The sequence below is a fragment of the Xyrauchen texanus genome, chromosome 10 (assembly GCF_025860055.1).
Source record: "Xyrauchen texanus isolate HMW12.3.18 chromosome 10, RBS_HiC_50CHRs, whole genome shotgun sequence".
Classification (NCBI taxonomy): domain Eukaryota; kingdom Metazoa; phylum Chordata; class Actinopteri; order Cypriniformes; family Catostomidae; genus Xyrauchen; species Xyrauchen texanus.
The window spans coordinates 9,465,867-9,480,880 of NC_068285.1; the positions used below are offsets into that span (position 1 = coordinate 9,465,867).

At 41.2% G+C, this 15,014-nt stretch overlaps 1 protein-coding gene and 1 long non-coding RNA gene across 4 annotated transcripts in view; one reads left to right on the top strand and one right to left on the bottom strand.

Annotated features, from left to right (window-relative positions):
- The window catches only part of LOC127650383 (NACHT, LRR and PYD domains-containing protein 12-like), a 294,503-nt gene that overhangs the window by 196,849 nt on the left and 82,640 nt on the right, over window positions 1-15,014 (bottom strand). The window contains exons 6-9 of the mRNA XM_052135780.1: window positions 12,924-14,678; window positions 10,368-10,541; window positions 9,275-9,448; window positions 1,002-1,175 (exon numbers count right to left, since the gene is read on the bottom strand). Coding sequence (XP_051991740.1) covers window positions 1,002-1,175; window positions 9,275-9,448; window positions 10,368-10,541; window positions 12,924-14,678 — 2,277 coding nt within the window. The remainder of the gene's footprint in view (window positions 1-1,001; window positions 1,176-9,274; window positions 9,449-10,367; window positions 10,542-12,923; window positions 14,679-15,014) is intronic.
- Window positions 1-15,014, top strand: part of LOC127650485 (uncharacterized) — a 240,457-nt gene that overhangs the window by 154,167 nt on the left and 71,276 nt on the right. Inside the window, exon 1 of one of the 3 annotated variants that reach the window (XR_007971455.1) lies at window positions 13,873-13,933. The exons of the other annotated variants lie outside the window; for them this stretch is intronic. This is a non-coding gene — a long non-coding RNA (uncharacterized LOC127650485). Of the gene's footprint in view, window positions 1-13,872; window positions 13,934-15,014 lie in introns of those variants that run through there. 3 annotated transcript variants of the gene reach the window in all.

A 15,014-nucleotide genomic window follows, 5' to 3' on the forward strand; every position in this document is an offset into this window, starting at 1 on the left:
GTGTAGTGCTGCAGAGATAGTTGTTCTTCTGGAAGGTTCGCCTCTCTCCACAGAGAAACGCTGGAGCTCTGTCAGAGTGACCATTGGGTTCTTGGTCACCTCCCTGACTAAGGCCCTTCTCCCCCGATCGCTCAGATTGGCTGAGCGGCCAGCTCTAGTAAGAGTCCTGGTGCTTCAAAACTTCTTCCATTTACAGATGATGGAGGCCACTGTGCTCATTGTGACCTTCAATGCTGCATTAATTTGTCTGTAGCCTACTCTTCCCCAGATCTGTGCCTCAATACAATCATGTCTCGGAAATCTACAGACAATTCCTTGGACTTCATGGCTTGGTTTGTGCTCTGACATGCACTGTTAACTGTGGGATCTTATATAGACAGGTGTGTGCCTTTCCAAATCATGTCCAATCAACTGGATTTACCACAAGTGGACTTTCTACAATCAAGTTGTAGAAACATCTCAAGGATGATCAGTGGAAACAGGATGCACCTGAGCTCAATTTTGAGTGTCATGGCAAAGGATGTGAATACTTATGTTTTTTATAAATTTGCAAAGATTTCAAACAAACTTCTTTCACGTTGTCATTATGGGGTATTGTTTGTAGAATTTTTAGGAAAATAATGAATTTAATCAATATTGGAATAAGGCTGTAACATAACAAAATGTGGAAAAAGTGAAGCGCTGTGAATACTTTCCGGATGCACTGTACTTACATTGTATGAACCTACAGAGCTGAAATATTCTTATAAAAATCTTAATTTGTGTTCAGCAGAAGAAAGAAGGTCGTACACATCTGGGATGGCATAAGGATGAGCAAATAATGAGATAATATTTATCTTTATTTCCATTAAATTGGAAAAGTTAAAGCCGTTATCTGAGAGAACTCTGTTTACGTTTTTTTTATATATATTTTTTGTTTAAATTTTTTTCATTATTGTTAAATCATTATTATTTACTACAGGAGCAGAATGAAGGAGGATTTGAATTTTGTGAAATCTTACCTCAGTATCTCCAGTTTACAGTGAGGATTCTTCAGTCCATCAGAGAGCAGCTTCACTCCTGAATCTCTTATTTTATTCCCAGTCAGATTCAGTTTTCTCAGGTGTGAGGGGTTTGATTTCAGAGCTGAAGTCAGAGCAGCACAACCTTCATCTGTGACGCCACAATAACTCAACCTGCAGAGAACAATGACACACTCTTCAACCTCTGTTCACAACACACACATCAGTTCAACAGGAGAATATTACCATTCCTGTGTCTGTTTAATATTTTTCAAATTTGTGTGTTTGTGTTTCAAAAGTGTAAAGAAAAACATCAATTCAATATGATACAAAAATCTCTCTCTCTCTCTCTCCTATCGCCTCACAAAACTATTGCAATGCAAATACATCAATCATGCAAGACATATATTGTACAGCAGGTGGCTGTCATGCAGTAATCCTAAGGAGTGAATGGCAACAAGTGAATAATGATTGCAAGTCTATTTTCTCTGTTTGCAGTGCAGAGCTAAAGCTCTTTGTAACACTCTTTGGTTTGGCAATGGAGGAGTCAGGAGACAGCGAAGCAGGTTTAAGGACAGTTTTAATTCTCTCAACATAGGGACACATAAACATTAAAGGTAAACATAAACATAGGCGTTAGCACTGTCTGCCTTCAGGCTTCTCTCTCCCTCTCTGTACTCTTGGCTTTCCTTTTATGTCTCTCTCCGCATCACTATAACAAGACACAGGTGTTAGGGTTGATTATAAACCAGGTGACAAGCCTTACCGCTCTCTCCCTCTCCCGCAGACCAACACACGACCATGTCCCCATGCCACACTCTTATTTTTGAAGATAAGTTTATGCTGTTGGTCACATTATTGTTTCTAAATGTCACTAATATTTATTTTTCTTCTCCCTAGACGTATGTCCCCGAAACAACGACCGCATGCTTTTCCCTTAAATAAGCATTAGCATAAGTTTTTCCTCTACCGGTGCAAGTGCAGCCCACTCTCCAGTGACCATGGATCTAATTTTTTACAGATTATTTCTTATTCACAGGGGTGTGAAATGTCTCCCCAGTATAAGTTTCAACCAAATATTACTTCCAGCAGGCCTCTGTGAGAGCCCATTTAAATTCCTGTCACCAGATTGCATGCAGGTTTACCTCTTGCTTTCTCTATCTAGGTGTCTTTCCAAGACTTCACCATTACAAACTGAGGAGCCAAAAATGGCAAATATTTGAGTTGTTAAGAAGGCATGACTGCAGTGCCCCTGCCATTGGCTCAAAACATCCCTAAGCAACACAAATGTGCTGTCCACGTGCCACAACTGCAGCATCTTTCGGACCATACGACAAACTCCCATGACACCACAATACTACAACCATGTTTCCTCTTATAGCAGGTTCTCCCGTTTGTGCGTTTCACGTCGAATTGCTGTGTGCACCTCAGCCTATTGGTCGCAGACTCTCCCGTTTGAAATGCAGTGTAAGCCCTCCCATTCGATTGCAATGCAGGCTCTCCCGTTCAATTGCAGTGGTGGTGCAGTAATCTTAAGAGCATTTAGCATTTCCCGTTAGCCTTCGCATTGGCATTTTATTTGGTCATGGTTACAATGAGCCCAACACATAATAAATGGAGCCATTATGACCTCCAAAATAACCTTGTGCTTTCCTTACAGCCATGTGTAAACGTAATACAGCCATGTGTGCCCACTTGTTTGTGCCGCAGCAGCGCCCCACTTGGTACCTCCGCAGCACCGCCCCATTTGATACCGTGCCGCAGCGCCCGAACACTTTCGATAATGCCACAGTAGTGCCCTGGCATGACAAACGTAAAATTACATTTTCATAACAAATCTTTTTCTTCTCTTACAGGTGTGTATAAAGTTTTGTATTCCTAACTAAACATTTGCTTCCCCTATAGGTGCGTACAAACATAATTGTCATGTTTTTCCTAACTAACCTTAGCCCCTTTAGCTGCATAAATGTCCTTCGTCTAACCCTTCCACCCAGATCGGGCCTTACATGAGGCTGGATCCGTAAGCTGACTGATTAAATGCAATATATCAATGGCACAGCCCCCTATAGCTGCATTAATGTCCTCTGTCTAAACCTTCCACCCAGAGCAGGCCCTTGCGTGAGGCTGCCTCCGCAAGTCGGCTGCTTCAATGCAGTCTACCAAAATCTAGCTCCTGTAGACCACCCTCTTAGACAACTCAACACCCTATCTATAGGTTCAATACTAAAAGCAATCTCTCCTAGAACATTCCTAACCTACTGGACAGCTTGAAGTTCCTTCAAAAACTTCCACAGCGCATACAACTTAGTTCATCCAGATTTTACCCTCCTCTCCGCATTCTCTGTCATATCCAACCTCCATAATACCAAATCTATTCAGCCAGGAACAATCAAAGTCTACCTCAGCAGCTTACATTCCTTAAATAAAGAATAAACTCTATATCAATAAACTGAACATTTCTCTTCCCATTCCTTCCGCATAGGGGCCGCTACTCCAGTTGTCCAGAAAGATTTTTTCCGAGCAACAAATTAAAATGCTCTATTGGTGGTCATCCCACACCTTTGAAACCTTTGTGGGGGGAGTGGTAGTGGTGTAGTGGGCTAAAGCACATAACTGTTAATCAGAAGGTCACTGGTTCGAGCCCCACAGCCACCACCATTGTGTCCTTGAGCAAGACACTTAACTCCAGATTGCTCCGGGGGGGATTGTCTCTGTAATAAGTGCACTGTAAGTCGCTTTGGATAAAAGCATCTGCCAAATGCATAAATGTAAATGTAAATATACATTCGATCCAACCTCCATCAAATCAGACAAGCACACCAGACACACACATCTTTTTAGGCTCAGGCCATGCCTCCCTACTATTACGCACCTCGCTGCTAACCTAGCCCCGCTGGGCTCGTATCCATCTGGACGCAGCGAGGGCTCTCCCGTTAGAGTGCGTGTGAGCTACCACGCCTGGCGTGGACTATCCCATTCGAATCGCTGTGTGGTCCCTCCCGATCAGATGCAACGCGGGCTCTCCCATTCGAATGCAGAGTGAGCTTTCCAGTTTATATATTAGGGGCACTCCCTTTCGAAGCGGAGTGTGAGCCCTTCGTTCAGGCACCGTGGGGGCTCTCCCCTTCCAAATCGCAGAGTGATCCTTTGTGTTCTTGACCATGAGGGATCTCCCAATTGGATTGCAGTGCGGGCCCTCCTATCTCAACAGCGGACTGGAGGTACCAGGATTCATCTGTTCCCAAAGCGTAGCGGGCTCCCTGTTCTCCTTATGCGATTTCAGGCCCTTGCGAAGGATTGTAGCTCTGCATCTTATCTATGTACCGTAGGCTCCCTCCTTCTGATACCAGGAGGTTTTGCTTCGGATATCATTCGGCCCACTCCACTGGGGACGAGGACCTCCTTCCCCATCTGCGACATTTGAGAGCCCATGCAATTTCAACTTCGTGGATGCTGCGGCGGGACGTACTCCAGCTACTTTTTTTAATCCTCCAGTCCAAACGCTGCTCCCACAGGAGCATTTGTAGAGTGTCACTGCCGCAGCAGTGCTCCCTCACAACTCTTGGTTGATAAACGCAGCAGCGAGATGCCTCCCAGCAATAAGCTTATGAAATCCTAATGCAGCCCCTTGAGCTGCTTGCATTTCACACTGCCGCAACAGTACCTCAGTCGCAGCTTTTGCCACAAACACATCGCTGGGACATGCTTTTCAAACATAGCTCATGCCGTAGCCCCTTTCAAAATGATACTGCCGCAGAAGTACCCAATTCATAGCTCCACATGGTGGACATAGTAGGAGACATCGGTCCAGCCTAAGCAGCAGCATCGCCTGCTCATGACTCAAGGTTGATAAACACAGCGGCGAGATACGTTAGCCTTTCAAATTGACGCATCTCCAGTTGACACTGCCACTACATTACAAACTCCTGCAAAATCTACAGCAAATGTACAACAGTTGCCCCGCTCACAGCTCCCGCAGAAACTAGGCAATCACCATCATATATCTTCATCCCTTTCATTTCACTTTTTTTTGGGGGGTCCTTCCATACTAAGCCTCATGATCATCTACGCAAGGCAAGGCAAGTTTATTTATATAGCACATTTCATACACAATGGTAATTCAAAGTGCTTTACATAGAAGAGATTAAAATAAGAATAAAAAAAAAAAGAATATTTAAAACAGTTGAGAATATAAAATAAAATAAAATACAGTACAAACAGTCGGACACACAGTGGCACAGTGCTCATTCAGTAAATGCACAGCTAAACAGATGTGTTTTGAGTCTGGATTTGAATGTGACTACTGTAGGAGCACATCTGATCTCTTCTGGAAGCTGGTTCCAGCTGCGGCTGGCATAATAGCTAAAACCAGACTCTCCTTGCTTAGAGTGAACCCTTGGTATTTCTAGCTGATGTGATCCTGATCTGAGTGATCTGTTGGGTTTATATAAATCTAGTGTGTGTCCATGATTGTGTGTGGGTCCATGTACATGCTGAGTCAGATAAAAAAGTTTTTAAAACAGTTTTGATTTCTTTTGCCATACTGTTTTCTGCATTATCTATGTGAATGTTAAAATCTCCAGCAATGGCAAAACAGTCAAACTCTGAGGTAATTGTTGATAACAGTTCTGTAAAGTCCTCAGAAAAGGCTGGAGAGTATTTTGGAGGCCTGTAAATAATGATAAGTAAAATGCGGGGAGCACCTTTTAACACACTACCCAGATATTCGAAAGACGGGTAATTTCCAAATTATATTTGCTTACATTGATAGACATCTTTAAAAAGAGCAGCTAAACCCCCACCTCTCCTACCTTCTCTGCAGACACTCAAAAAAGTAAAGTTGGGAGGGGATGTTTCATTAAGGACTCCACAGATGTGGAGATGCTGGAGAGAGGGATAATTTGTCTGGTGAGAGGGGCTGTTGCTCTGGTGTTATCGGAGGCTGTAATATGCTGTCCTGGTTTCCCTGGGTGTTTTCCAGAAAGTCGTCCTTGGGTGCTGAATCTTGGAGCAGTTCTAATATGTCTGTCTGTGGTGAGCTTTGTGGGCAGGGCTCAGCTGAGATTGTGGCCGTGAGCAGAAATTGTTGTGGCTGAGTGGTGTTATCATTGTCCTTGTGTGATTTGTCAACCGCATGTCCATTCAGGTGCTGAAGTGAAGTCCTGTGGTCATTCATACTGTGTCCAGGTGTGTGTGTGCCATTCAGATTGAGTGGATTGGCCCACACTGCAGAAGGATGATTGAGGGAGAAGTAGATATTGTCCTTTAGCACTCTTGAACCAAGTTTGTTTGGGTGGTGGCCATCCTGTCGAAACAGTTGCCTCTGACTCCAGAAAAGTTTGAAGTTGTCAATGAAGTTCACGCCTTTTATATTGCAGGTTTTTTGCAGCCATGTATTAAGCCCAAGCAACCGTGAAAACCTGTTTGTTCCTCTTGCTGGAAGTGGTCCACTGATGAATGTTTGAACTTTCAGTCTTTTAAGTGTTTCAAAAAGTTCATTAAAATCCTTCTTAAGGAGTTCTGACTGCTCTTTATGAATATCATTCTTCCCCACATGAATGATGAGTCGATTTGTAGTCTTATGTTTCATCAGAAAGTTCTGAAGTTTCCTGTTTACATTCGAAGTTGTTGCTTGTGGAAGCCAGCATGTAGTTAATGTTCCCTGCTGCTAATGTTTCTGATTATGGAGTCACCCATTATCAGAGTCCTGGGCCCGGCAGTGCTCTGAGCTGAATGCCGCTGTCTGCTCGACCTTGAGCGCCAGTTAGCATCAGTGTTAGCTACTGGCTGATTTAGTATGTGTTCAATCACATTCATCACGTTTGGGGATTCCTCATTCATTAATACTTCAAATCTGTTCTCAAGACGTATAGGCGGTGGTAGGAAACCAGTGTTTGCAATCCTTTTCAGAGCTGTATCTGGGGTAGAGGATGCTACTGCGGCAATATGTGATGCTCTTGACAATCTGATGTCTCGAGTGCCTTTTGTTTTGGTCTCGCTCCCTGTTTGTGCCATCGATTTGTAAGTCAATTGGCTTGTTTCTCTACACTCAGTATGGCCTGTCGAGGAGCACTAGATTCATGGGACTCACCGGCTGTATGCTGAGGGCGTCCATGACGAAGCTCTGTTGTGTGTTCCGTCTGGTTTGGTGGTCCCGTAGAACTGCAATCCTTTGTAAAAGTCTGTGGCAGTTAGTGCAGCAAGTAGATTCCAGAAGAGGCATTTTCTCTTATCCTTTTGAATGTAGGCAGTTATGTTTTCCCTTCCCTGGAATGAAAACCTTCAGTGGGAGGCTGGTCGGATAAAAGAATTCGAAGAGCTTTTTTTTGTAGTAGTAGTCCAAGCTTTTGAGCATTTTGCTGATTTGCTTAAGTTAAAATTAGTTGATAAAAGGAGATAAAATATACAAATATAAAAGTGATAGAGCAAAGCACGGAGCAGTAAGCAAGAGCGTCCGAACAGTAGCTGAGCAGGAAGCTTATTGATCTACATCAATTCAACCTCTAAGCATCGAAATTGCTGTCCTAAACTCCTTCTGCATCTTTTTGGGGGAATACTTCAGAGCTCGAGTTGAAGCTGCTTCATCGAGCTCCTCTTCCATGGAGAGCAAGTCAAATAAGTTGAACCTTAATAGCTTAAAGATTATATGGGCAAACTAACTTGTGAAACAAAAATGTATAAAATCAGATATCTCTTTAAATATCAAACGCAAAATAATTTGTTTTTTGTTTTTCCTTTCTTCATAATTCCTTCATTTTAGCTAATGTGGTTTATTTTAAATATTGTAAATGAATCAATTGTGACTTTTCTGTCTGGTTTCTCAGTTCTCTGATTTTGGTTCTTGATTTAGATTTTGTTTGTTTCTCTACTGAACTTCTGGACTTCTCTGATCTTATGATCGTTTATTGGATTTACATTTGGACTAGATCAGTTTCTATAGTATTTCCTAATAACATGTGACACACATAGTTCACACATAACTCTATGTTATTGTAAGAATTGTTGCAATTATACATTATTTAAAAATATTTCTGTCAGAATATCAGATCATGTGACTCTCTGACGATCTTCAGTTCACAGTGAGGATTCTCCAAACATGAGGGGCAGTAAATTACAGATTTTTAATTTTTTTAGGGTCAAATTAAGACTCAATCTGATAAGTTAAAGCAAAATGATCTTCCGTTATCTGAGATAACTGTGTTTTCATTTTTTTCTCTCCATCCATCCATCCATCCATCCATCTTCAACCGCTTATCCAAAGTCGGGTCGCGGGGGCAGCTGCTCCAGCAGGGGGCCCCAAACTTCCCTATCCCGAGCCACATTAACCAGCTCTGATTGGGGGACCCCAAGGCGTTCCCAGGCCAGTGTGGAGATGTAATCTCTCCACCTAATCCTGGGTCTTCCCCGAGGCCTCCTCCCAGCTGGACGTGCCTGAAACACCTCCCTAGGGAGGCAGCCAGGGGGCATCCTTACCAGATACCCAAACCACCTCAACTGACTCCTTTCGACGCAAAGGAGCAGCGGCTCTACTCCGAGCTCCTCACGGATGACTGAGCTCCTCACCCTATCTCTAAGGGAGAAGCCCGCCACCCTTCTGAGGAAGCCCATTTTGGCCGCTTGTACTCGTGACCTAGTTCTTTCGGTCATGACCCAGCCTTCATGACCATAGGTGAGGGTAGGAACAAAAACTGACCGGTAGATCGAGAGCTTTGCCTTTCGGCTCAGCTCTCTTTTCGTGACAACGGTATGATAGAGCGAGTGCAATACCGCCCCCGCTGCCCCGATTCTCCGGCCAATCTCCCGCTCCATTGTCCCCTCACTCGTGAACAAGACCACGAGGTACTTGAACTCCTTCACTTTGGGAAATACCTCCTTCCCTACCTGGAGTACGCACTCCATCGGTTTCCTGCTGAGAACCATGGCCTCAGATTTAGAGGTGCTAATCCTCATCCCAGCTGCTTCACACTCGACTGCCAAGCGATCCAGTGAGAGCTGAAGGTCACGGACCGATGATGACATGAAGACAACATCATCTGCAAAAAGCAGCGATGAGATCCCCAGCCCACCGAACCGCACACCTTCCCCACCCCGACTACGCCTCGATATCCTGGCCATGAATATCACAAACAGGATTGGTGACAAAGCGCAGCCCTGGCAGAGACCAACCCCCACATGGAATGAACTAGACTTTTTCTCTCTCAATGTTGTTAAATCATTATTATTTACTGCAGAAGGAGAATTAAGGAGGATTTGAGAGTTTTGTGAAATCTTACACCAGTATCTCCAGTTTACAGTGAGGATTCTTCAGTACATCAGAGAGCAGCTTCACTCCTGAATCTCTTAGTTTATTATATGACAGATCCAGTTTTCTCAGGTGTGAGGGGTTTGATCTCAGAGCTGATTTCAGAGCAGCACAACCTTCATCTGTGACATCACAATCACTAAACCTGCAGAGAACAATGACACACTCTTCACTCTCCATGTTCACAACACACACACATCAGTTTAACAGGAGAATATTACCATGTCTGGGTCCATATAATATTTTTTTTAAATGTATGTGTGTTTGTTTTAAAAGTGTAAAGAAACATCAATTCAATATGATACAAAAATATCTAAATATGAATCTATTTAATACTTAATCAACCATCTTTTTTGACAAAGAAAAAGCTTTAATTCGATAAAAAAATATTAATAAAATCAGATATCTTTTTAAATATCAAACACAAATTTTTTTTTTATGTTTTTCCTTCTCTTTCTTCATGATTTTGTTTTCTTCATAAATCTTCATTTTAGCTAATGTGGTTTATTTTAAATACTGTAATGAATCAATTGTGACTTTTCTGTCTGGTTTCTTTTCTCTGATTCTGGTTCTTGATTTAGATTTTGTTTTCTACTGAACTTCTGGACTTCTCTGATCTTATGATCGTTTATTGGATGATGTTTTTTGGATTTACATTTGGACTAGATCAGATTCTTTAGTATTTCCTAATAACATGTGACACACATAGTTCACAGATAACTCTATATTATTGTAAGAATTGTTGCAATTATACATTATTTAAAAATATTTCTGTCAGAATATCAGATCATGTGACTCTCAGATGATCTTCAGTTTACAGTGAGGATTCTCCAAATATGAGAGGGAGTAAATTACAGATTTTCATTTAATTTTTAGGGTAAAATTAAGACTTAAGCTTTAAGTCTTTAAATTAAGATTTAAGTTAAATCAACATTCTCTTACATTGTCTAAGATAACTCTGTTTTCAATGTATTTTTTTTGTTTTGTTTTCATTGTTGTTAAATCATTATTATTTACTGCAGAATGAAAATGAAGGAGGATTTGAGAGTTTTGTGAAATCTTACACCAGTATCTCCAGTTTACAGTGAGGATTCTTCAGTCCATCAGAGAGCATCTTCACTCCTGAATCTCTTAGTTTATTAAATGAGAGATTCAGTTCTTTCAGGTGTGAGGGGTTTGATCTCAGAGCTGAAGTCAGAGAAGCACAACCTTCATCTGTGACACCACAATACATCAACCTGCAGAGAACAATGACACACTCTTCACTCTCTCAGTTTATTGTTATTATTAAGATAATTAACAGTTAAAACCATAATTCAGCAAATACGAAGCAGAAATTCATAGATGTGATTTTTACTATTTATCTTTTGCATGTGCAGAAATAAATGACACATGCATACATTAAATCACACATTTACTGTATTACAAAAGCTTTTTGTCATATATTAGCAACATAAACAGAAATATATCTTCATCCCCGTTGAGGCGCATCTCTTGCACTAAACGGTGATCCTCATCGAGATTGAGGGAACATATAGAGACAACATAAAAAATATTAAAATATTAATATTAAATTAATAATTTATTACTTAATTATCAACATCCATGCCTTTTTACAAGTATCAAGTGTTTATGATAAAGTTAAACAAAAAAGTATTAATAATTCTCATCTCGCACACATAGATTTGATTTGAATACATTACATCTGGTCGGGGTGTCACATATAGCCTAGTCGCTCAAGTTCAAATTTTAAAGCATGCAAAGCTCCAATCGTATCTGAAAATTCTGCATCCGCAGATTGTCTTTCCTTCACACAGCCCCCGTGTGACTCTACATAGGAAATTAAGGACTTCTGATCTATCGGAGGTTGTTTTTCGTGTGCATTGAAAAGATCAAATTTATAGTGTGAAAATGGAGAAAACACATAAAAACAGTACTGCCGCTCCCTACATGCATACTACGCAGTCTGCTTAGGGCACCAACTCCCTAGGGGGGCACCATCTTACCCTAGGAGGACACCATCTTAGGGGGCACCAGAAAGTCCACCGGCTGCCCTTACTCACATGTTATACATTATTCAAGGTAACCCAAAAGCAGTTGCGGAACACAGACGATCGCTTCACACTCATATCACGTGAAACCTCCCCCTCCCTTCAAGATGATCGCATCAGATTGCCAAGTGACAGCCCTGGTAATACGTTATTCAAGGACCCGGTAGCAGTCACGGAACACAGAATATCTCCTCGTGCCCATCAACTCACATTCCACCAAAACAACTTCCGCAGGGCATCAATTTGGCCAGCAGTGGCATAAAAATATACTGAACACTGTACTCTGATCTATACAAATTTTTGAGCAATTGTTCACTTTTGATTTTTGCTCAAATATTTGCAGTAGTGAAAATAATACTGAAAAAAATCTATTTGATTTAAGCAGAAAGACAGAATTTTATGACTTAAATGTTTGCAATAACTGTTGTGTTTTTACACGTTCTGTCAACTGTTATGAAGAATTGTTGAAAGCAGTTTGCTGCAAGTTTTAAGGATTGTGTCCACTCATTTAAAATAAATTGCATAACATTTTCTGAACAGCTACACTTCCCTCTCACTTCAGCTGCTGTCTGTCTGTCCATTAAAGGGTAACTAAACCCTAAACCCTTTTTTTAGTTAATGATCTGTTGGGGCTTTATTAGTACTGGTCATTGATTCAAGTAATTTTTTTGACATTTGTGTATAAAGTGTTTTAATTCTACAATATATGGTGTAAAAACGTCTGAGTGCTGCCCTCTTCAGGTTGAACGGTGGCTACTGCAGTTGAATTTTTCTATTGGCTGTTGCGGTACTTCGTGACGTAAGCGGTGACAGCTGACGTAAGCAGGTTCCAGCTCACCACGCCAGATTCATGTAACCGTGTGAGGAATAATAATAACATAGAGTCTGACAGCAGCTGTCAATTAATCCGTCACTACGAGTCTCAGGTGCGTTCCCTCTATCCCCGCCGGGGTCTGCCCACTTTTCCTGCATTTTCAAATATTTCTAGTGGGTGGAGTCAGACTCTGAGCAGGTGTTTAGTTACCCTTTAAGTTTCTTCACCTTATAGTGACCAGGTGACACACACACTTTTGGGGACAGAATTCATGCCACACTGAAAATACAGTCATTACAGAGGAACAATTTTAAATGCAATTCACTCATGACACTGCCTTCAAAATGCTGCTTCTTGATTTCTTTGAACATTTCAGTAATTCTCTCATGTTTCCTCTCTGCTCATGTTTCTTCAGTAAATTCTGGCTCCTGTTAAAATCTAATTGAAGACACTTTTCTGATCTTTTACACGGTTCTGATCTGAAGACACTGTTGTCAGTCCTGTCCCTCATTACATTCAATTCCCCATCAAGTCATTACACCATGACCAGATCTATATGATCTCAGAATAACCTCACAAAAAATAGTGTAATAAGCACTGTCAATATACAGCTACTTGTCCTGATCAGTGACATTAGTGTGATTTTCCCCCTTTGTAGCCCAAATGTTCAGCTACCTGTCCTGATTGGTGTAATTAGTGTGACCCTTAGTAGCCTAAGTGTGATGATTGTTGTGATTATTTTGAGTGTTACTCACAGAACTGATCTGGATTCTTTAATCACATGCAGCAGATACTGAAGAACTTCATTTGCTTTATTTTGTGCTCCAATAAACAGTTTCAGATCAAACTCATCCATCTTCTGCTCTGAGGTCAACAACACAAACACTACAGCTGACCACTGTGAAGAGGAGAGTTTTGTTTCTTTTATTTTTCCAGATTTCAGATAATCTTGGATCTCGTTCACAAGTGAATCATCACCCAGTTCATTCAGACAGTGAAACAGATTGATGGATTTCTCTGGAGAGTGATTCTTCCTGATCTTCTCCTTGATGTACTTCACTGTTTTCTCTTTGTTGTAGGAGCAGCTTCCTGTCTGTGTCGGTAGTTCTTGTAAGAGAGTGTGATTAGACTCCAATGAGAGACCCAGAAAGAAACGCAGGAAAAGGTCCAGATGTCCATTCTTACTCTGTAAAGTCTCATTCACAGCTCTCTGATGCAGGTCAAACATAGAAACCTGTTTTGATGGATTCTGTTTTGTCAAATTTAAAACTTTAGAGTACAATCTTTGTTTGGTGATTTGTTCAAACACATTTATGTTGTTGTTTGTAAAGGAGAGGTACACATATAGAGCTGCTAGATGTTCCTGAATGCTCAGATGAACAAAGCAGAACACTTTCCCCTGATACAACCCAAACTCCTCTCTGAAGATCTGAGTGCACAATCCTGAGTACACTGATGCTTCTGTCACATCAATGTCACACTCTCTCAAGTCTTCCTCATAGAAGATCAGATTGCCTTTCACAAGCTGCTCAAAAGCCAGTTTCCCCAGTTTGAGGATCATATCTCTGTCTTTACTTTTCTTCTCATAGTCCTTCTCATGTTTGATGTTTGTCTGAATGATCAGGAAGTGTGTGTACATTTGAGTCAGAGTCTTGGGGATCTCTCCACTCTCTGCTTCACTCAACAGTCTCTCTAGAACAGTGGCTGAAATCCAGCAGAACACTGGGATGTGACACATGATGAAGAGGCTCCTTGATGACTTCAGGTGTGTGATGATTCTGTTGGCCAGACTCTGATCTCTGATTCTCTTCCTGAAGTATTCCTCCTTCTGTGGGTCATTGAATCCTCGTACCTCTGTCACTCGATCAACACACTCAGAGGGGATGAGATCAGCTGCTGCTGGTCTGGAGGTGATCCAGATGAGAGAAGATGGAAGCAGATTCCCCTTGATGAGGTTTGTCAGCAGCACATCCACTGAGGCTGATTCAGTGACGTCACACAATCTCACATTGCTCTGAAAATCCAGAGACAGACGACACTTATCCAAACCGTCAAAGATGAAGAAAACTTTATATTCACTGCTGGATAGGTCCATTTCTTTTGTTTCAGTGAAGAAATCCTGAAGAAGATCTGAAAGACTGAGTTCTTTGCCCTTAATCAAATTGAGTCCTCTGAAAGGAAGTGGAAATATGAGGTGGACATCCTGATTAGCTTTCCCTTCAGCCCAGTCTAGAATGAACTTCTGCACAGAGACTGTTTTTCCAATTCCAGCGACTCCTTTAGTCAGCACAGATCTGATGGGTTTGTCTTGTCCAGGTAAAGGTTTGAAGATGTCATTGCATTTGATTGGTGTGTCCTCTGTTGCTGCTCTTCTGGACTGTTTCTCAATCTGTCTCACCTCATGTTCATTATTGATCTCTCCTCTTTCACTCTCTGTGATGTACAGCTCTGTGTAGATCTCATTCAGGAGTGATTTGAATGTGCTTTGGGCTTCAACATGTTGTGAGTGACTGTAAGATTGAAATCAGTGTTAATTTTTTAGTTTTTTGTTGTTATCATTTTAGTCTTTTGACAAATATGTCCTTTAAAATAAGTGTATATTTCGTCATGCCATTTTTAAGTGTTTAAGTGTAAGATGTAGAATTTTTGTCAAATTAAAAAAAAAATTGCAAAATGACAAAAAACGTGTCAAACTGTAACAGACAAAACTTTAAACAAATATTGATAAACATGTATAAAAACATATAAAAGACAGACTACATACAAAATACTGAACAACTGTCCTTGTTGTGAAAACCTGAGCTCCTGAAATAATATACTCAAGTATAAGTGACTGTTTAGAAGTT